Source organism: Monodelphis domestica, chromosome X (genome assembly GCF_027887165.1).
Source record: "Monodelphis domestica isolate mMonDom1 chromosome X, mMonDom1.pri, whole genome shotgun sequence".
Taxonomy (NCBI): Eukaryota; Metazoa; Chordata; class Mammalia; order Didelphimorphia; family Didelphidae; genus Monodelphis; species Monodelphis domestica.
In genome coordinates, this window is record NC_077235.1 from 50374323 (window position 1) to 50398198 (window position 23876).

The window sequence follows — 23876 nt, forward strand, 5'->3', positions numbered from 1 at the left end:
GGTCTCTTGCAGATTTAGAGCTGTGATCTTTTCCTTTAATTTTGGGTGAGTCACTTCATCTCTGGGCCTCAGTTTCTTCATATTTAAATGGAGTGGATTGGACTCAAAGGTGGAATCTAAGGTACTTTCCGAATTTGTGATCCTAGGATTCCCTTTTGTGTGTGTGGTTTAAAATTTTTATTTAATTAGTTGATTTAGAACATTTTCCCATGGTTGCAAGATTCATGTTCTTTCCCTCCCCCTCCTGACCCCCTCCCATAGCCGATGTGCAATTCCACTGGGTTTTACATGTGTTCTTGATCAAAACCTATTTCCATTTATTGATATGTGCACTAGGGTGATCATTTAGAGTCTTCATCCCCAGTCATATCCCCATCGACCCATGTGATCAAGCAGTTGTTTTTCTTCTGCATTTCTGCTTCCACAGTTCTTCCTCTGGATGTGGATAGCTTCTCTTTCATAAGTCCTAGGATTCCCTTTTGGAGATTGCCACCTTCCACCCTTGAGTGCCCCAGTGATTTAATTTGAGAGAAGAAATGGAAGAGCCTGATGGGGACTAGTTGAAGATATCCTGAAAACCTCTAAAGGTTGGAAGGCTGGACTTGTTGGTCATGTGATGCACTCATATTGGGCAGTGCCTGATTAAGGCTTGGGGGGAAATTGAACCGGTGCCAGTTGTGTGCACCACTGCTGTCAGGCAGGGCTTTCACAATTGTGGGAAAGAGGGAAGTCAAGTAACTCATGTGTACCTTTTTGTTTGTGAACAAGGAAGCTCCCTAATAATAAACACAAAAGATGGGAATTTGTAGTGCCTAGCAGAGACCCAGCAGCTACAAAAAGGCCCTTCCAAGCTTTCCGGTTGTCAGGCTGACTCCAGAATGGTCAGTAGAGTTCATTAACCAACCCACAGCTGACTGTCAATACAGGAGAGAGTCATTAGCTAAAGGCAGGTAGGAATTTCAGAGTGCTATTGACATTGGACTTCATTTATGGTCATTCCTCCCTCACGCTTTTTACCATAGAGCAGCCATTTGAGAAGAAAAATCTGGAATCTCAAAGGAGCAGAGGATTGTAAGCTGAAAGGCACCTTAAGATATTATCATGGGGGGGGGGCAGCTGGGTAGCTCAGTGGATGGAGAGCCAGGCCCAGAGATGGGAGGTCCTGGGGTCAAATATGGCCTCAGATACTTCCTAGCTGTGTGACCCTGAGCAAGTCACTTAACCCCTATTGCCCAGTCCTTACCGCTCTTCTGCCTAAGAACCAATACACAGAATTGATTCCAAGACAAAAGGTAAGGGTTTTTAATTTAAAAAAAGATATTATGTTCGTGCCCCTCATTTTGCAGAGGAATCAGAGACCCAGTGAAGGGAAAGGAGATTCTAGGAAATACCCAGTCTGGTAGAAAACTGAACCTATGTCCTTTGCTATCCTCTCTCACACAGCATGGGCTCTCCCTACTGGGTTCCAGTATCTTCAGGACCTCATTTGTCTGTGTCATTGCCACCAGAGTAAATAATTACAAGGGCTCCAAAGATTTGTATCCAAGGCAGAATTTGAACCCAAGTCTTTCTGACAAGAAATCGCCCCCTCTTTTGACTGTATCATGAAAGTCTTTAGAGTCGAAAGGGACTTCACAAATCATCTAAACTAATCACTGCTTTAAGCTTGAAATCCTTCTGTGGGGCCCTGAAAAATGAGCATCCAGCCTCTCTTTGGAGATTTCTAGCAAAGTCATGTGATGTGATGTGTTGTGCCTTAGCTCCTGCTCATTTGTTCTTTTTTCCCTATTACCTTCATTAAGGGTGGAAAAGAAGAGGTTTTTGGTTTTTATGGCATACACCTCTCTCCCTAATACAGCTATTCAGCTAGGTGGTACAGTGACTAGAATGCTAGGCTTAGAGTCAGAAAGTCCTCCTTTTGAATGCTGCCTCAGATGCTGTGTGACCTTGGGCAAGTCACAGTCTGTCTAGCTCATTTTGCTTATCTTTAAATGGGAGTTATAATAACACTTCCCTCACTGGGTTGTTGTGAGGCTCCGAGGGGAATATAGTATTCATAAAGCACTTTACAAACATTAAAGGGCTATTTCCGTGTTCTCTATTATTACTAGAACAAATCTGGGGGCTTGGAGAGAACAACGGAAGAAAGAGAGACACCGAGGAAATTGGGCCAGCATTTTAGCAGTGCGGTGGTATAAGGTGCCTGGGCAGAATGATCCCAGTGACATCCCAGCTTGCTCTCTTAGAGGGAATAAGAGGAATCCTTTCCTCCTTTGAACTAATCTACTCTCAATTGGGGAACTGTTGGAAAACTCAAATAGCAGAGAGGTCCAACTTTCTCTTTCAGCTTGGAAGTAGCCAGGGAGAAGTGAATTCTGGGGGAAAGGCATTGATGCCTGGCTGGATTTTGACTGACCCTGCAGTACTTGTTCTTCTAAAAGAAATGTACATCTGTAACCTAATGATTACAACCTTAAGGGCAAGTCCTGGAGGAAAGGGAAATGAAAGGGGAGCTTCAAAGTGGGTTATTAAGTCAAACCCGCTCCTTGAGGGCAAATTGGTCGGTATGGCAGGTAAGGAGAACAGGCCCTGGCACAGTTAAGAAATACTGATGGAATTCATAAATCTGCATATTCCTTCTGGTTGCACCTAGTCACAGTGTGACCCCAACCTGACTTCCTAGGCTTATTTTCCCCTTCTCACACTCCATTTTTACTATTATTTTGTTGATTCTGTCCATGGATGCAAACAGAAGAAGGAAGGACCCAGGGGCCCAGGTACTGACGCTTTGCTCCCAATTAACTGGCTGAGAGAAATTCTGGAACCAAGTGGAATTTCTTGGTTCCTTCTCTCTTTACCCTCTCCTGATCCTGATTCCTACCTCAAAACAAAGGGAAGTTGACAGTTTGAGGCTCCTCTTCTCCACAACATTAGGGTCCGCTGTCATCCTTCACCTCTCCTCTGGCTTTAAGAACCAGGATAGATTCCTCAAAGATGAAGGAAGCCATTCTGTCCAGACTACCGTACTGGCACTTCCCCCAACAGGTGGGTTGGTCCAGGTGAGTCTGAATCACAACGCAACAAATCCTGGATCTGTATTACTTGAATTCACATGACATATTTCCATTGCACAGGAATATGACATAATTATAGCTTCAAAGAATGCCATGCATTTTATCTCTTCCCTCCTCCCCACCCGACCCAATGCCTAGAATTACCTCTCCATCTTAGAATCTCTAGCTTGTATCAAGGGTTAACTCAGTACCAACTCGTACGCCACTCCTGGCCCAATCCAGCCGGTTACTAATTGCTTTCTCTTGCAATGACTTTGTATCTGCACTTAATTATCTGGGTAGCTCATTTCTCTTCCTGCCAGAATAGCATGGAAGCTCCTTGAGGACAAGAGATGTTTGTTTTGATATCCCCACTGCCCAGGACCTTGCCTCGCACATGTCAGTTGAATGAACAGAGGAATTAGCTAATCCAAAATATTTATGCTAGTGACCAAAAATAGGCACATTGGGCAAGCCATTTCATCTCAGTGGGCTTCATTTCCCCCTTCTCATTTGTAAAATGAGGGACCCGGACAAGATGAGGTCTCTTCTCATTTGAAATCTTATCCTGTGACTAGAGTTGGCGATGAGCTTGTATTATTCTTCTGCTTTGTGTTCCCATACTGAAAAGCTAAAGGTCTGATGACAGCCGATATCAAGCCAACATTCTGTGGCCAATCTCGCTCCCCTTCAGTAAGGACGGAATGGTGGTGGTATTCAGATTTAGAAATTCTCGGTGACATTATTGCCAAAAGCCTAGACTTTGGTAAAATAACGGTGTATTTACTATCGAAGAACACAGCCCATGCGATTGCGTTCATCTTTTTGTTTCAGTTCATTTCTTAGCTAAGAATTTTAGAATCTCAGTGATCTTGGTTGTGGCTGATGGTCGTTGTCATCATATGGCTCTGGTCTAATGAAAAAATGTCCCCTCCAGCCTCCCTGATGGCAGAAGCACTTGCCCGGGGAAAGTATTTGCACTAGATTGGTGACTTTAGTTGGCGGGCTTCCATGTGGGCCTGAATCCTGTTACTCTGTGTAATTAGGCAAGTCCTGAAAGAATGGCATCTGTGAGCCCATGCCTACATGATCCTGGCGTGCGTCCTTCCCAGCTCCCAATCCTGTGCTGTCCCTGTTTCAAAGCATCGGAGCTGGAGAGGTTTTCTCTAGTTGAAAATACTCCACGGCACTTCTTTACATTCTGTAGTTTATACTTCTCCCCATTTTGGCATACCTTCACTAGTCAGTCCTAATTAGTGAGGGTTTTTTCCTATACCACATTTCTCAAGATTTATAGTTCTACTGATTAATAGCAGTGGTTGAATCTATAAACTAAATAATGACCTGTTAGGATATATAATAGGTTTTTTATGTTTTCTCTTAATTTGTAGCTTGCAATTATGGCTGCCTAAAGCATCTGTTAATAGAGCACATTTTTAGGTATTGCTATTTAAATGAAAGGAACATCTGGCTGCTCCCAGCTGAGTGTGGGAAGGGGAAAATTAGATGTTGATTACTGTTATACTCCTGCCCAACCGATTCTTAAACTATTCTTCCTCTGTCTTCTTAAACCTCTAGTCCTCTCTTGTTGCCCTATAGGCAAGTGGTACGAGATTGTCCATGTATCTTTCAACATTTGGGATAAATGAACTGAGACTATAATAGATGTTTGATCCTTCTTGCCTTGAACAAAAGAGTTCTTTGCTTACTTCCCCAAACTGAAACTTGAAAGCAAAGGACATTTCTCTGCCTTAAACTCTCATACTCTTTCTACCCCTCTATTTGCCCCCACCAAGATACACACATAATACTAGAGGATCTAGATCACTGGATGATCCATACTGACATTCTCCTTATAGAGACAGTGGTTTGAGAATGTTAAAGACCTGGGTTCAAATCCTATCTCTGTCATGTATTAGCTTTGTGGCAAGTGATTTAGCTTTTCTGAGCCTCAGTTTCTTCATTTGTAACATGAGGATGATGTCTGTAGTACCTATCTCTCGAGGTTGCTGTAAGGATTATAAAGCATACCATGCTATATGTGAGGCACTTTGCATTATAAATACCAGTTATCACAAACAAAACAGAAGACCAAAAAAGCTGGAGCTCAATGGAAGGATGTGTTCTCCGAGGGGTGAATAATGGACTTGGCAGAATTGGCCTCAACACATTTCCGGAGACAACCTGAAGAAATGCCATTTTAATCGATTGCATTTCATTAGGAGGTGGGGGGATGCAAATGGGTAAATATGCATGATAAACCCAAAGAGAGAGCCCTCCCAACTCCAAGGGATCAGGAAGTAGAAATGAAGAGGGAAGGAGGGAGGCCGATTTCTAGGTGTATACAACTGCTTGGGTAAACACATACAGAGGAGAGATGGAATGCAGAGTTGGGCGAACAACTATGTAGGCCATTCTGACGAAAACAGAAGAGTTTATAAAGAGGAATAATTTGGAACAAGCCCAGAAAGTTAGGCTGGAGCCACACTAGGAAAGGCTTTCAGTGCCAAGCTGAGGAGTTCATTGGAGGGAGCTATTGTGACCTGTGTTTAGGAAGACTGTTTCTGCTGATGGGTGGATTAGAGGCGAGGTCTGAAAGCATTTGGAAGGCCAGTGAGAGAGAGGTGAGGAGGGCCTAAAGGGATGAATACAGAGAAGGTACATGTTAATAAAAGTTGTGGAGGTAGAATTGATGAGATAACCTAGAGAGAGAAGGAGAAAGGGCCTTAGAGGGACACCAGTAGTTAAGGACACTGAAAATGATCTAGCAGATGATGGAGAGAAGGGTTGACCAGAGTGAGGAGATGGAGTGGTGTCACCAAAGTGGAAGGGGGAAAGAGTTTCCAGAAGAGAGGGTAAGATCTCTAGAGAAAGTACAAGAGGGAGGGTCGTCAGCTGAACGATTAAGACCCTGCAGATAACCTTGGAGAAGACAGTTCAGTTGAGTGCTGAGCTGTAAACCATTTAGAGAAGTGAGTGGGAGGTGTAGAAGGCTAGACAACAATTTTAGGTGGCTTTTTTCTGAGAGTTTGCCCAAGAAAAGAACATTCATAATAAATCGAGTCGATCTGTTCCAGAGTATGTAAGATAAATCAGAGTAAGGAGACATTTCAAAAGAACTCGACAAGAGAGTACCGAGCAGGATGCAGTGGCTGGAACACTAGACTGGGAGCCCCAAAGTCTCCCACAATTGTCTCATGTATGAAATAAGGGAGTCGAATTTCTTGACCTTTAAGCTTCTTCCTGGCTCTAAACATATGATCATGTGTTCCCAAGACCCTCTCAACTGAGATCTTGAGATCCTTAGTTAACTTCAGTGCCAACCAAGGTTGCTAAAGCTAGGTTGAAGTGAGTACGATGGCAAACACTAGGCTGAAAAATACAGTTTAAAGTCAAGAACTGAAAGCTATCAGAAGCTTATAAACTCCTTAGAAGCCTAATGCTGTTATGATCATTCTCAAAAAAAGAGCTAGGAGGGTGTAGACCTGGCATGTAGTACCAAATGATAGCCTAATACTTAGGAAACAATTGTTTCCTAACATGGGAGCGATTTTTTCAATCCTTACTTTCTGCCTGACAAAAAGGCAAGGGTTAGATAAATGGGGTTAAGTGACTTGCCCAGGGTCACACAGCCAGGAAATGACTTGAGGCCAAATCTGAAGCCAGGACCTCCTGATTCTGGTACTCTATCCACTGTGCTGCCTAGCTGCCCCTATGGGAATCATTTGGAATCGTCCATGGGTAGTAAAGTACAGCCTGCCTACAGGCACTCATAGGATCACTGATGAAATTAGAGGGAAGGTTACTGTCAGCGCCACATATTGAATAATAAAGGCTGACATTTATACAGCCCCTTTGAGTTAGCAAAATGTTTAAATAACATTTAGGATTTAAAATAACTGAGAAAACACTCTGTGCTCCCAGTTTAAACAAGTTATCAATTCTGAAGACAGGGATGATGTGGCCAGTAGAGTTTGTTTATGGTATACATTTGGGTATATCCACATAGGTTTTATGCATGATTATTGCAATAGTGACTCCTCACAGAGTCAGGAAGACCAAGATTCAAGTCCTGCCTCTGCTCTACTAGCTATGGAACTATGGTCAAGTGATTTCACTCTTGAGCACCTCTGCCTTCCCCGCTGGTGTTGTTATTGGTGGATTAGTTGTCACTTTGCATTGCTAAAAGGAATTTCTGTACCAAGAGATCCCATGTGCAATCACAGGGCAGGACAATACTCCGCAATCTTTGTGACATCCCTGGGAGATACGGTAGAGGGGAAACCCTAACATGATCGTCGAAGTCAGGAAGATCAGTCTGACACAACGGAACAAAACCCCTAACTCGAATGCTTCTTGGTTGAATTACCCCGTCATTTCGTGTCTGAGCCTGAGGTTCATGATTGGTAAAATGAGGGGCAGAGAGAATACTGGGACCAGGGCTATTGTGAGGCTCAAGCGAGATAATGGGCCTTACGCACTTTGGCAACTTGAAGGGGCCCTCTACATGGTAGCCCTTCTTATTACGTACAGACAGAGGAGAAATTGAGGCCCAGATAGGTGGCAGCCCAGGCTCCCCTTAGGTCCTTAAGTCACCTGCACTCTCTGTCTTTGGCGCTAGTGACTCTCTGATGGACTGTGAGGAAGATCCCTGGTACTGGCATGTGCTGAAGAAGAGCACTCCAGGCCTAGGGATGGTTGGCCTTGCCATGATTTGCCCAGGCTGCTTCTGGGAGGGCTTTCTCCTTGGAGTCTTCTTCAAGAGGTGGGCTTAAAAGCCCTGCACCTATAGGTGCCCAGTAACTGGTGGGTGAGTAGTCGGTGAATAATTTGGAGAGTGAGCAGGAGGCTAAAATTATGTCATTTAAACTGTGCTTAGAACAGAGCCCTAACTGTTCAATACTGCTGCAGTTGAAGGGCTTGTTATTTATAGGATTTGGAGTCACAAAGTTTCTGGGTTCAAATTCTGCCTCTGACACTTTCTGTGTGTATGACCCTGGGCATGTCACTTCCCCTCCCTCAGCCACAGTTCATCCTCTCTAAAAGTAGGGACTCTGAAGTGCCTTTCCAACTCTAGACCCTAAAATCTGGCCTAAGCTTTGGGATCGCCAAACCACATGGGCTAGAACTTGTTCATAGCCACTTCACAGATTGCCCAAGGCTTTATTAGTCATGGGCCCACTCAGATGACATTTCAATGTGTAACCTATTAAAGGAAATGAAATAAGCTTTTAGAATGATTATACGAATTAGAAATTAATATATAATACCAATTATCTGCAAACTTTGAAAAGAAAAAGAAAAACAGAAACCTTCTTAGACAGGAAATACCAGGCATGGGAACAAACGTTGAGGTTCCCACTGAGCCTGGCCAGAGGACATGGAATTTGAAGCCCGTGTCCTCTCCACTGTATCATTTCTCTCACTCTCCTAAGAAGCTACATTTCATCCAGCTATGTCAACCTCCCAAATCCTAGGAACTCCAAAAATGTGGTTTCACTCTTACCATAAAGTCTTCCATGTATGAGTGAAGTCCTTTGTTTGGCCTGGAAATTTTGAAGCCCACAATTTGAACTCTGATTCACTTTGAACATTTTAACAAGGTTTAAATTCCACGTCTGCCGGGGTAAGACCCCTGCCCCCTTTCCCCTGGAAAAAACGTGAAACTGAACATTACTCTCTAGAGGATTCAAAGCTCAGGCAAATTATTCATTAGATGTGAGTCACTCGAGCACAGGTCAGATTTCCGAATGTCTAGTTGGTTATATTAGGGGATAAGTTTCCTAAAATTTACCAAGTGTGCTGTGGTTGTAGGGTGGAAAAAACTGGGATCCTAGTCCAGTGACCTTGGAAACATCACTTGATCTCTTTGAGGGCAGCTAGGTAGCACTGAGGCGGAGAGAGTCTTGGGCCTGGACTCAGAATGACTTACCGTCTTGAGCTCAGATCTGGCGTAAGACACTTCCTAGCTTTGTGATCCCCGGCAAGTCACTTAACCCTGTTTGCCTGAGTTTCCTCATCTGTAAAATGGGCTAGAGATGGGAATGGCACACCCCTCCAGTTTCTCTGTTAAAAAAACCCCAAATGGGGTCACAGAGTTGGACACAACCGAACAACAACAAATCTCTCTGAGCCTCCTTCGCCTCACCTGTAATATGGGGATATTCATCTTTCCCCTGGATGGAGGGTAGCAGTGAGGATCAGACAGGACAGTGTTCTATGTGTGTGTCTTTTGACAACTGGGGTTTAAGTACTGCTCAGCGCAAAGGAGAGCAAAAAGACAAGGAGGATGGGGGGCAAAAGTAGCATTTGAGAATTAAGGCCCAGGGAAGGGCCTATGAGCCAGCATGGCAGCCCTTCGTTGTCTTTTGCATGGCGTGAGTCACCAATGTGATTCAGTCCATACTCTACAGTAAATGTGCCTGTTTCACATGTTCTTCAAGTTGGAGTGGGGCGGCAGAAAAAGGTCTGAGGCTAAGTCTTGGCTCCATCCACTTATTCCTGGGGTGATGTGGGATCGGGAAGTCATTGCCTTTCTCTCAGCTTCACGTTCCTTGTATGCAAAATGAATGAATTGGACTAGGGTGATCTCTAAGGTCCTTTTCAGCTCAAAATCCCATAATCTTCTTAATGGATCTGGAGATTGAGCACTGGCTTTGGAATTCCAACTGTTGCCTATTAGCTGTGGGACTGGGACCTTGCTCTTCTCCTCTGTAAAATGAGTAGGTCGCTCTATTACCAACTTTATTGGACTTGAATAGAAATGGGGGCCATTCCCCTTGGGAATGTCGTGGCTCCCATGTGGCCCATGGGCACATCTAGAGCACAGCACTCCCACCTTTCTTGTGCGTCGTGGACCTGTGGCAGTCTAGTGGCCTATGACTTTCTTTTCAGAATAATATTTTTATTTTTCAACAATTGAAGGGAAATGTTAAATTTTGGTTCGAGTTTAGCAAAAATGTGTTTTTTCCCCTTCCATGTTTACAGGCCCCCTGAAATCTAGCCGTAGACTCAAACTGAAGAACTTTTTGCCTAGATAATCTCTAAGGTCCCTTCTATTAGGAAATATTATGATCCTAAAGTGATTTGCCTATATAATGGCCAGTCTGATTCCTTGTCCAGTATATCCTGACTTTTTGCATTCAGGGCAATGTTACTGTCAAAGACAAAACTTCAAGCTTTCATTCTATAGTTAGGATGGCTACATTGGGGTGGAGAGACAGACAGAGACAGAGAATATCAGAATTTATATTTCCCGACTCACAGAGTGCTTATGAAGGAAACACTCTAAATCTTGAAGTACTTGTGAGTTGAGAAGAACAGGCACTATTTTCCTCATTTGACAGATGAGTAAAACTGAGGCTCAAAGACAAGCAATCACTTGGCTCTAATCAAACACAGCCTGTGGCACAATCAAAGGCTTGAAATGCCTGAAAATTGGACCCCAAGGCCGGCGCTTCTCTACCTCCTATTTGTCGGTAGCTGGTGTCATGTTTTCAGGTCTACTTTTCTCTCATTCTTCTCTATGCAAATAGTAAAATGTTGAGGGATTCCAATTTATGTGGGAACATAAATATCCAAATATACATTAGATCCCATGAGAGACAGTCAGTAAGCGGACTGATCCTGGCAGGAAGACGGGAGTAAGTCCTGCTTCTGGAACATCCTGGGTCAATTACTAGCCATAAGTTAGAGCTGAATTGCTGTTCTGAATCATTGAAGGGAATTACTCATACCAAGAATACCCTAGACCCTTAAAATCACAGATCTGGCCCATCTGCATATTGGCTGGGCAGTTTGCATTCCATGTGCATAAATACACACAGTTCCCCCTCTCCAACAAAGCGGAGGGAACGTTAGTTTAAGTTCTAAGATGCTCAATTTTGGAAACCTTTTGAAAAGTTTTTGGCCAGGTATTATTTTGTTCTCTTTCTCTCCTAGTTTGAGATAAAAAATAGGTTTGAACGAAATGTGACTGTTACAAACTAATAACGTTCTTTGCATCCATATTTATTGTCGGTTCCTCATATGTGTCCCTGCACTGTGGACACTAAAGAGTCAAATTCTGTCTTGGTTCAATTGCTTTGATTTAGTGATATGTATAATACATATTTTATATATATATATGGGATTATTATATATTTAAAATGTGGCAACAAGGCATTTCTTTTTACAAAATAAACTATTTCATTGAGAGTAACCCATGGATACTTTAAAAAAAGCAAGCTAGAACAGCAATATGCCAGTTTTCGTACCCAGTGTTTAGATGTTTTTCAGTCGGGCATCCAACTCCTTCGTGACCCCCGTTTGGGATTTTCTTGGCAGAGAAACTGGAGTGGTTTGTCATTTTCTTCTCTAGCTCCTTTTACAGGCAAGGAAACTCTGGCAAACAGGGTTAAGTGATTTCCCCAGGGTCACACATCTACTAAGTGTCTGAGTCCAGATTTGAACTCAAGAAACTGAGTCTTCCTGACTCTAGACCCAGCAGTGTATCCACTGTGCCACCTAGCTTTTACGTACAGTCCTTGCCTGTTCTTTAATGGATATGGAAATGCTCATTTCATTTGGTGTTGAGAATTAACGTAAAATAGAAAATGATTTAAGAGAAAGAGTAATGGCTTGACTTGTTAGGCCTTTTGGACTAGTACAGACAGGGTTGAGGGGGAGGAAGAAAAAAATGCAATCACAAAGCATTATTAAGCACCTACTATGTTTTAGACCTTGCCCTAAGATCTCAGGATACAAAGGCAAAAATGAAATATTCCATTGGGAGACAATGTTTGTATATACACTCGCATAGTTAAATGCAAACAAATGCCAGGTAGAGTCTTTGGAGGTTGCTTGAGGGTCGGCAAGGTTAATGGCTAGCAGCAACAGCTGTTATTTCTGTAGTGCTCAAAGACTGTCTGGGTACTGTACTTTGTTATCTCACTTGAGCTTCATGACGACTCTGTCATTTAAGGTGTCATTATTAGCCCCACTTTTTAGATGAAGACAGTCTGAGTCAGGCAAGTGAAGTGATTTGCCCAGGATCAGTCATAACTGGCTCGAGGTGGAATTTGAACATAAGTCCTCCTGATTCTGAAGTCCAACACATTGCCTCCTGTATCTCATTTTCCCTTTCCTAATCTGTAAAATGGGAATTGGTTTCCTACCTCACAGAATTGTTTTAAGAAATGGCTTTGCAAGTCATCTTGCCTGAGTTACATGGAGTGAGTTATTTAATTTCTCTAGGCCTCAGTTCTTTCCTCCGTCAAAACAGAAGGGATTAGACTCTATATGAGGTCTCTTCCAGTTCTAAGATATGTCTTTTTATGATCTCAAAATCCCATTTTTTCTTTTCTCTTTTAGAATTCTTCAAAGAACTACTTGAAAATGCTGAAAAATCCTTGAATGACATGTTTGTCCGGACCTACGGTCGCTTATATATGCAAAATTCTGAGCTCTTTAAGGATCTCTTTGTGGAGCTGAAGCGATACTATGTGGGAGGCAATGTGAACCTGGAAGAAATGCTCAATGACTTCTGGGCCCACCTTCTGGAGCGCATGTTTCGCCTTGTGAACCCCCAACACCATTTTACAGATGAGTATTTGGAATGTGTAAGCAAGTACACAGAGCAGCTGAAGCCCTTTGGGGATGTACCACGGAAACTCAAGTTGCAGGTGACTCGGGCCTTCGTCGCTGCCCGGACATTTGCCCAAGGTCTGGCCGTTGCCAGGGATGTTATCAACAAAGTGTCTGTGGTAAGCTCATAATCTTGAATCATCTGGGGTCTTGGTGTATGAATAGGCACATCTGAGACAGGAGAACAACTTTTGGGGCTCATTTCAGGAGATGGAGAGCATTCTTTGTCATAAGCTCCTCAGAACCATCCTGGATCATTGTATTGCTGAGAGTAGCTAAGCTTGTCACAGTTGATCATTCCACAATATTGCTGCTACTATGTACAATGTTCTCCTGGTTCTGCTTATTTCACTTTGCATCTGTTCACAGAGGTCTTTCCAGCTCTTTCTGAAATCCTCCTGTTCATTATTCCTTACAGCACAGTAGTACTCCATCACCAACAGATACCACAATTTGTTCAGCTTGATGAATCCCAGTTGATGGACATCCTTTCAGTTTCCAATTCTTTGCCACTACAAAGAGAGCCACTATAAATATTTTTGTACAAGCAAGTCCTTTCCCTTTTTTATTACCTCTTTGTGATACAGATTCAGTAGTGGCATTACCAGATCAAAGGGTAAGCACAGTTTTATAGCCCTTTGGGCATAGTTCCAAATTGCCCTCCAGAATGATTGGATCGATTCACAACTCCACCAGCAATGCATTAGTGTCCCAATTTTGCCACATTCCCTCCAGCATTTATTACTTTCTTTTATTGCCATATTGGCCAATCTGCTAGGTGTGAGGGCGTATCTCAGGATTGTTTTAATTTGCATTTTTCTAATCAAGAGGGATTTAGAACATTTTTTCATATGGTTATTGATAGCTTTGATTTCTTCATCTGAAAACTGCTTGTTCATATCCTTTGACTGTCAATTGACTGTCAAATCTCTATAGATTTGAGAAATGAGACCTTTATCAGAGAAATTGGTTGTAAATTTTTTCCAACTTTGTTGTTTCCCTTCTAATCTTGATTACATTGATTTTGTTTGTGCAAACCCCTTTTAATTTAATATAGTTAAAATTAATCACTTCACTTCTTGTAATATTCTCTATCTCTTGTTTGGTCATAAATTCTTCCCTTCTCCACAGATCCGACAGGTAAACTAGTCTGTGTCCCCCTAATTTGCTTATAGCATCACCCTTTATGTCTAAATCACATGCCCATTTTGACTATATCTTGGTACAGGGTATGAAATATTGGTGTATAACTAATTTTTGCCATTTTTCCAATAGTTTTTGTCAAATAGTCTTTATCCCCAATATTGGGATCTTTGGATTTATCAAACACTAGACTGCTAAGGCCATTTACTCCTAATCTATTCCCTTGATCTACCAACTTATTTCTTAGCCAGTACCAGATTGTTTTGATGATTTATAATACAGTCTGAGATCTGTTATTGCTAGGCCACCATCCTTCACCTTTTTCTTCATTAATTCCCTTGATATCCTTGATCTTATGTTCTTTCAGAGGAATTTTGTTATTATTTTTTCTAGTTCTATAAAATAATTTTGGTAGTTTGATTGACATGGCACTGAATAAGTAAATTAATTTAGGTAGAATTGTCATTTAAAAAATTATATTAGCTCTGCCCACCCATGAGCAGTTAATGTTTTTCCAGTTGTTTAGATCTGACTTTGTGTGAAGTGTTTTGTAATTGTGTTCATACAGTTCCTGTGCTTGTCTTGTCAAGTAGATTCTCAAGTACTTTATATTTTATTTATTTTTAAATTTTATTTATTTTGAAAATATTTTCCCATGATTACATGCTTCATGTTCTCTTCCCTCCCTCCTCCCAGAGCTGACAAGCAATTCCACTGGGTTATACATATATTATTGCTCAAAACTTATTTCCATCTTATTCACATTTATAATAGTGATTTTAAATGGAATTTCTCTTCCTACCTCGTGGTGTTGGACTTTTGGGGAAATATATGTTTATGATGATGATTTATGTGGGTTTATTTTGTGTCCTGCAAATTTGTGAAAGTTATTTCAACTGGTTTTTAGTTGATTCTTTAGGATTCTCTAAGTATACCATTATATTATCATTTGCAGAGAGTGATAGTTTAGTTTCTTTATTGCCTATTTTAATCCCTTCATTTTCTTCCCTAATTGCTATCACTAGTGTTTCTAGTACAATATTAAATAATAGAGGTGATAATGTGCATCTTTGCTTCACCGGGGAGCTTCTTGAAGCTTTCTCCCTAATCCCCATCAAAATCCAATGGGCCTGGTCAGTTAGGTGGCTCAGTGGAAAGAGCACCAGACCTAGAATTGAGATCATAGATTCAAATCTAGCTTCAGATGCTTCTTAGCTGCACAACATTGGGTAAGTCACTTAATTGCCTAGCTCAAACTACTCTCCTGCCTTAGAACCCAATCCATTGTATTGGTACTAAGATGGAGGGTAAAGGCTTTATTTTTTTAATCTAGTTCTAGCTAAATTCCAGGTGCTACCAATCAAGAACATTGGTGAATCAACTTAAATTCAAGTTCAAACCAAATGTTTCCCATCTGGAGGCCACTGGGCCTAAACTTCTTGCAATTGGATTTTTTTCCTTCTCTCCTTTCTCCTCTAAGAAAGAGAGGGAAGAAGAGATAGAAGAGGAGAGGGGAGAGATAAGGGAAAGATAGAAGAGGAGAAAAAGAAAGAGGATATTGGAGAGATGGAGAAAGTAGAATAGAAAGAAGAACTAGAGAGGAGAGAGGATAAATAAGAAGTGGAAAGGAGAGGAAAGAGAAACAGAGAGAGAGACAGGAGAAATGAGAGGTAAGAGAGAGGATAACAGAGTGATAGAAAAAAGATGGCGAAATAAGAGGTTGAGAGAAGAGGAGAAGAGAGAGACAAAGAGATAGGAGAAATAAGAGGGAGAAAGAGTAAAGAGAAATGTAGAGAGACAGAGGACAAAGGAAAAGTAGAAAGGAGAGAATGGAGAAAATACAGTGGGGAGACACCGAGAGAGAGGAGAAATGAAAGGTAGAGAGGATAAAGGGGTGAGGAAAGAGAGATGGAGGGAAGAGGAAAAAAGAAATGGAGAGAGAAGAGAGAAACAGAAAGAGGGACAGAGAGGAGAGAAGAGAGGAAAGAGAAACAGAGGGAGAGAAGAAATGGAGAAGGGGAGAAATGAGAGGTAAAGGAGTGATAGAAGAGAGGAAAGAGGAGAAGAGAGAAACAAAGAAAGAGGACAAAGGTGAGGGACAGAAAAATGAAACAGGAGAAAGGAGAGGTAGAAAGAAGAAAAAGGAGACAGAGAAGAGAAAGGAGTGAATGAATTCAAGCTTACCAGCTTCTTTAGCTTTTGCCCCCCACCTTCTGCTGATCCATCAGGCCCTTTCAGGTTATGAAACCCTTCTGGGAGTGTAGCTTGCTTCAGCCCAAGAAAACATCAATTCTGGCCACACTGATACAAGGAGAAATGTAGACAGAGAAAATCATAGGGAGAGATAAGAACAGGGTCTTTCCAAAGGGCAGGTTGATCCAAAGCCCCTCCAGGATAGTTAACAGGGAGGGAGTTTGAGGAGGGCATAGAAAGACTCATAAGCCTAGAAAGCCACCATTTTGCACAGGGAAGGCATGTGATCAACATTTCTCGAACAAAGTCAAATCAGGCACACAGTAAGACTATAACACTTTGGTAATATGGAATCAGCCATGTACCTTGAGTGCAGGCATGAGTGTGCATATATTGTGGAGAGGACTTCCTCTATAGAAAACCAGTTTCTTATTTATCAGTTCAGTGGTTTTCTTACTTTCAGTTTTATTCATCTCCCCTTTCATTCTCAGGATTTCTAATTTGGAATTTAAATTAGGGATTTAAAATTTGTTCTTTTTCTAGTTGTTTTTGTTTTTACTTGCATGCCCAATTCATCGATCCGTTCTATTGATGAAATCATCTAAAATATAAATTTCCCCCTAATACTGCTTTGGCTGGATCTTCCAAAATTTTGGCATGTTATCTCCTTGTTATTCTTTTTAGTGAAATTCTTGATTGTTTCTGTGATTTGATAGACCAATCTCCATAATGAATATTAATACAAAAATTTTAAATAAAAAATTTTAGCAAAGAGATTACAATTATATATCATCACAAGGATTATGCATCACGACCAGGTGGGTTTTATACTAGGAAAGTGGGGAAGATTCAATATCTTAATCTTAAAATAATCATAATTAACCATATGATTATCTGAATAGATGCAGAAAAAGCTTTGGACAAAATACAACACCCATTCCTATTAAAAACACTAGAGAACACTGGAATAAATGGACCATTCCTTAAGATGATAAATGACAGCTATCTAAAATCATCAGTAAGCATTGTCTATAAGGGGAATAAACTAGAAGCCTTCCCAATAAGGTCAAGAGTGAAGCAAGGATGCCTTGCTGTTATTCAATATTGTAGTAGAAATGCTAGCTAGAGCAATAGGAGAAGAAGAAATTGAGAGAATTAGAATAGATGACAAGGAAATAAGACTATCATTCTTTGAAGATATGATGCTATACTTAAAGGAATATTAGAGAATCAACCAAAAAACTCATTGAAATAATTAACAATTTTAGCAAAGTTGCTAAAAAACACTTCACACAAATAAAGCCAGATCCAAACAATTGGAAAAACATTGCTCATGAGTAGTTGGAGCCGGTATAATAAAAATGACAACCCTACCTAAATTAAATTACACATCCAGTGCCATACCAATCAAACCCAAAAATTATTTCATAGGACTAAAAAAAATAATAAATCTCATCAGGAATTAATGGGGGGGAAAGGGGGAGAATAATATCAAGGGCATTAACGTGGAAAAAAAATGAAATAAGATGGTTTAGTTGTATCCGATCTAAATTGTATTATAAAGGGGCAACTGGGTGGCTCAGTGGATTGAAAGGCAGGCCCAGAGATGGGAGGTCCTGGGTTCCAATCTGGCCTCAGACACTTCCCAGCTGTGTGATCCTGGGCAAGTTACTTTGCCCCCATTGCCTAGCCCTTACCACTCTTCTGCCTTGGAACCAATACACAGTATTGATTCCAAAACAGAAGGTAAGGGTTCTATTAAAAAAATAATAAATTGTATCATAAAAAGCAACCATCAAAACAATCTGGTACTGGCTAAGAAATGGAATTAACAGTAGATTAACAGAATAGAGTAGGCACTCAACACACAATACTAAATGGCCATAATAACCTAGTGTTTGACAAGCCCAAAGAGCCAAGCTTCTGGAATAAGAACTTAGTCTTGGACAAAACTGCTGGGAAAACTGGAAAAGTATGACAAACTAGGCACAGACCAACACCTCATGACATAAAAAAGGTAAAGTCAAAATGGATACATGATTTAGAAATTAAGTGAATATCATAAACAAATTTAGGGGAGCACAAAATAATTTTACCTGTCAGATCTATGGATAAGGGAAGAATTTATGTCCAAACAAGACAAAGAACATTATAAGATATAAAATAGCTAACTCTGACTACATTAAATTAAAAGATTTTTGCACAAACAAAGCCAATGCAACCAAGATTAGGAGGCAAACAAGAAAATGAGGAAAAAATCTTTATAGCAAGTGTCTCTGACAAAGGCCTCATTTCTCAAATATATAGAAAACTGAGCCAAATTTATATGAATACAAAGCATTCCCCAAATGACAAATGGCCAAGGGCCATGAACAGACAATTCTCAGATGAAGGAATTAAAAGTACCTTTAGTCATATGAAAAAATGCTCCAAATTACTATTATCTAGAGAGATGCAAATTAAAAGAAAAACAACTCTCCGGTACTACCTCACACCTTTCAGACTGGCTAAAGTGAGAAAAAAGGAAAATGCTAAATGTTGGAGGGGATGTGAAAAAATTGGGACACTAACACATTGTTGGTGGACCTGTAAACTGATACGACCATTTTGGAGGGCAGTTTGGAACCAAGCCCAACGGACCATCAAAAGGCTTTAGAACTGTGCATACCCATTGACCCAGCTATACCACTATTAAGTTTGTACCCCAAAGGGATCAAAGATAGGGAGAAAGGACCTACCTGTACAAAAATATTTATAGTAGTTTTTTGTGGTGGCGAAGACCTGGAAACTGAGGGGATGGCCATCAATTTGGGAATGGCTGAACGAGTTGTGGTATATGATTGTAATGGAGCACTATTGTGCCATGAGAAATGACAAACAAGATGATTACAAAAAACCTTGTAAAGACTTTGAAGTGAGCAAAACCAGAATAAGATTGTACACAGTGACAGCACCAAAGTATGATGATCGGCTGTGAATGACTCACATATTATCAGCAACATGAGGAACCAGGACAGCTCCAAAGGACTCGTGATGAAAAGGGCTATAGAAGGAGCTAACAAGTCTGAATGCAGATTGAAGCATGCCATACTTCACTCTATTTCTTCCCTGAATTTTTCTCTAGTATAAAAGCAACATGTATCTTCTTCTTTCACAATATGCTGAACATGGAAATTACATGCTGTATCATAACACATATATGACCTATATCATATTACCTGCTGTGTTGGAGAAGGGCGGGAAGGAGGGAGAGAACATGGATTGCAAAATGTCAGAAAATTATCCTTTAAAAGTGTATCTACATGTAATCTGGGAAAAAATAATTTAAAGGGGAGGAAGAGAGCCTAACAGTGCTTCCTTCTTGCCCATTTCTATGTATGGAAACTGCTAGGAAGTTGCTATGAGGTGGAGGGTCCCCAGTAGCCACACAGCCTTTGGTTCTCACATTTCTGCAAGCCCATAGACCTATGCCCAATGGTAACTTACTTGATAAAACCATATAGCAAGCGATTGATCACTCTAAGTGGCATGACCGCTCCGAGAAACTAAGTACATTTCAACAGATAAAAGGAAGGACTCTGAGTCCATTTTCCCCTTTGTCAACTCACCAAAGCCCTCTGCTACAGTCTATACTTCTGGGGCTTGAATCTCCAGGAATAAATCCTCAGGGCCAAAGAAAGACCCTCTCTGGGACTCTCCGGCTGATTGGAAAGAGGAGTATTTGGTTTGGAGGGTCAGTGTGGGAGAGAATTTGAATGAACTTGAAGTTCTTTCCAAGATAAACAAAGGCCTCGGACAAAGGAGAACTTAGTTTACTGTGACATGCAATTGTCCTTTAAGGGCCTGCACCTGGTAGGACTGGGGAGCACTTGAGAGGCTCTGGGCCCCAGCGTTTGGTACATCACAGTGACAGATCCACAATTGGTCTAGAGTGGGCACTGGCCTTTTGCCAGAAGGCTGATTCAAGGCCTTTAGTCGCAGTGACACATACCAGTCTGCGTTGATTTCTCCCACAATGGCTGGCCTCTCAGGCCCGGTGAACGGTGGCCTTTTTTTTCCTGTGAGGTACTTGAAAATTCTTTCAAAATATGCAAATGGGTTTGGGGCAGAGTGAAGGCTAAAGGATGAAAAGAAGTTTGAAATGGAAGCAGTTACTTAATTTTGACTGGCTTGGGGAGGAGCAGGGCCTCCCGAGAGCTCGGACTCTGCCCTCATGGGTTGAACTCTGGCGATCAGTGGGCAAAAGGAATTTCCCCAATCCCCACCCCCACCCCCCCACCTCCCCAATAACAAATGCCCTTCTCTGAGTTTCCTCCACATCCCTTTTGAGGACTAAGAGAAGAGACTCTCCCAGCAGGGCTTAGTTATTCTACAGCTACTTAGAAAGCGGGGTGAACAGTGAGGTTATCTGGCTGACTGTGGAGGGCAGAGGTTTCCTCCCAGGGCTGGAATGTTCTCCTTTTTCCTACATTGAAACAAAACAGAGAGGAGTACATTCTAGGCTTTAGGAAGTCTTAAGGAAAGGGCTGTGGGCGGAGAGCTGAAGTGACCTCAAAGCCCTTTCCAGCTCCAGGATTCTTTGATTCTCAGTTTCAACCATGGTATCCTCAATTTGTTCAAAAGTGGAATTCCTTGATTTTTTTCCCTCTTCTTTCTCAACAAATGTGAACACCAAGCACCCCATATTGTGTACCCGCCTTCCCACATAGGCTCAGTCTCCTGTTGTCTCATTTCTCAAGTCTATCTGCCATTCTTTGAAGATATTCCAGAGCTGGAAGTCTCCATACATTTTTAGGTGCCACTTTCTCTATGAAGTACTGCCCCCCCCCCACTGATCTACCCATCCCCTGAGTTCTCCTTCCTTGTCCGGATTCCTCCCTTGACTTACCACATTCTCCACTGGCTCATAGTTATTTTAAACATCTCTCCTAAGCTTAGGATTGGCCCCATTCACAATAAAAGCTTCACAGAGATTTATTTTACATTGAGTCAGACAGGCAGTATCATAGCTTCTTGGCACTACAAAAGGCCTACCGAGAGCATCTATTTCACACACTTCAACCCTAGTTAGAATATAAAGTTTCTCTACAAAACTGCTGATTAATAGTAATCTAGTTTCTGTGTTTCAACTCACTTCAACATGAAATGCCTACTGTGTGTAAGCCACTGTGCCAGGGACTAGTACTACCAAACCCTTGAATCATGGGATTGGAGTCGGGACTGATATTAGGGGTCATAGAGTATAACCCACCGATTCCAGAAGTAGAAACTGAGGTTTCAAGAGGTTACAAAGGATGTGCCCATGAAGAATCAAATATTTATTGGACATCTGCTATGCACCAGGCCATCTAACACATAGCAATCCTGAGCCAAGGGTAGAGGAATGTTTTTCAGGTATTAATGCTAAAGAAATTATCAATGAGTGCAAATGTGGTTTTCTAGATTTTTCATGCCATTGTTTGATTTGTTTTTCTCCCCTCTCATCCTTAAGGTCAATCCCACACCTTCCTGTTCACATGCCCTCCTGAAAATGACCTACTGTTCCCACTGCCGGGGCCTGGTGACCGTGAAGCCTTGTTCTAACTACTGTTCCAATGTCATGAGAGGCTGTTTGGCCAATCAAGGAGATCTGGATTCGGAGTGGAACAATTTTATAGGTAAAAACATGGCCAGGTATAGGCTTACCTCATGGATGACGCTGAAGTAGGCCACTCTTTTCCAGCTGCCAAGAATGCTATGGTGATAGACTCCCCCGTCTTAGATGCCAACCATCCCTAGCATTTACCCCATGCCCTCCAAAAATGATCATTTGAGTGAACAAAGATGTAGAAAAACAAAGCTGTTGTAGAATCCACTGACTTAGAATAAAAAAAGTTTCCTTTGTTAAAGCCCATTTTTAGTCCTGCATCTTGGACTTAATAGCCATATGGAAGTTAGAGGTCAGCTTTCTTGAGGGATGGGGTGACCAACTTTGCAATTCTAGCATAATAATGTACTTTCCGAGCCCTATGGAAAGGCTTCATCATCAAAAGCTATTTTTTGAATCCTGACTTTTCATGTTTTATGTTTGGTTTCAGGAGACCTGGGTTCCAATCTTTTGCATTTCTAACTGTGTGCCCTTGAACAACTCCCTTTCCCTTTCGTGGCTTCAGTTTCCTTATCTGTAAAATGAAAGGGTTGCACTAGATCCATTTTGATGAAGCTGTGGCACGTGTGCCCCAGCGTGCTGGAGGGGGCCACTCCATTCCCATTCTCCACTGCACCTGAGGCCTTTTTTTGCATGCTCTGCCCTTCTACCCAGCAGCCCAATGCGAGCACTTCCTCCTTCTGCTCTCTGGGGGTAATGCTAATGCAGGGGACTCACTAGTGGCTTGAAAGTGCTGTTTGGGCACACGATCTCTAAAAGGTTCTCCAGTGCTGCACTAGCACTAGATGATCTCTAGGGGGCCTTCCATTGCTGCCATTATGAGTCTTTAATTTAGCTATGCAAAGTCTAAATGAGGCAATGTGGTTTCCTGTAAAAAAGGCAGGGTTTGGAATCAAAGAACGGCAGTTAGAATCTTAGTCTCAGCCCCTTACAAATCCTGTGACCTAACCTACCCACGCCTCAATGTCTTCCACTGTAACTGGGTATGTTTTAGCATGTGGTCATTTTGCATCTTTGTTAGACTAAAAGGCCACAGAGGTTCCTTCCAACTCTGATTCTATGATTCTTCTCTCGTAACAAAACTTACTCCTCTACCTTCACTCCCCCAGTCACATTGGTTTAATTGTAGAATTCAGCTTATTGGTGCACATAGGGGAATGTGCATACAATTGGTAGGTTGGTGTTTGGCCTGTAGAGGGGGCAAGGAGGAGGCCTTTAGTCCTTCCAGGAGCTAATTATCATATTAACTCTATTTTAAAGGCGCCAATAAATTCTAGCTATAAGAGACAAGATTCCTGCTTTGGGTGGGAGTTGGCCTAGGTGACCCCCGAGCGCCATCTCAATTCATTCTGTGAGCCTTGGGAACAGGCAAGGAGGAGGAGGTGTGGAGGGTGGGAGTTACAAGGATTCCACCACAGCTATTGCTCATATTGAGCGTCAAGCAAGAGGGGGGACTTAGAAAGATCTACTTTGAGGACCCCGAGAATCAAAAGGCTGTGGAGTTCACAGACCTCTCTCAGAACCACAGCAGGGGAAATAACCAGTCCAGGACAATTTTAGACAAAGGATTCAGAAAACAATTAACCCCTTTCATTTCACAGAAAAGGAAACTGAGGCCCAAGGAGGTGAAGTCACTTGTCCAAGGTCACACACAAGCCCCTAGATGGGCTGGAAGGGCCTGCTAGTCCAACTCCCTCTTTTTAGAGGGTTAAACTGAAGCCCAGGTTGTTTAGGTGACTGGCCCGACATCATTCACCTAGTTAAGGGGACTCCAATTGGCACTCTTCTTCCTACTCTATACCGCCTCCTGGTCCAGAGCATCTTCCGGGATCCACTGGCAGTGTTTTCCACTGGTCAGGTGGGTCCGGAATGTTCATCACGACCAAAGGAGGAACTTCTTGTTTTACCCCATTAAAATAAATCATATGGAGTGTCTTTTAAGAATGAAAATTAAACCCACATGGGAAATTACAGACTTCTCTGACCATTTTCTTTAGTTATTTTCAGTAGTTTTATCTAGATGTCTGAGGTGTTTGATTATATTTCCAATTCACTCCCATTTAATGGGTGTAATGTGCTTTATTTCAAATTTGCCAAAGTCAAAGACCCAGCGAAATCAATGGCATTCATCTCTCGTGCCTTTTACTAAATGAAAATTTCACAAGGTTTTAATTAAACTGGTCCCAGATTGTAGAGTTTAATCGCAATTTACACGT

The 23876-nt window shown here is 41.8% G+C and overlaps 1 protein-coding gene across 1 annotated transcript in view; it reads left to right on the forward strand.

Moving 5' to 3' along the window:
• GPC4 (glypican 4) overlaps positions 1–23876 on the forward strand; it is a 136638-nt gene that overhangs the window by 102590 nt on the left and 10172 nt on the right. The window contains exons 3-4 of the mRNA XM_007507203.3: positions 12405–12796; positions 21505–21670. Coding sequence (XP_007507265.1) covers positions 12405–12796; positions 21505–21670 — 558 coding nt within the window. The remainder of the gene's footprint in view (positions 1–12404; positions 12797–21504; positions 21671–23876) is intronic.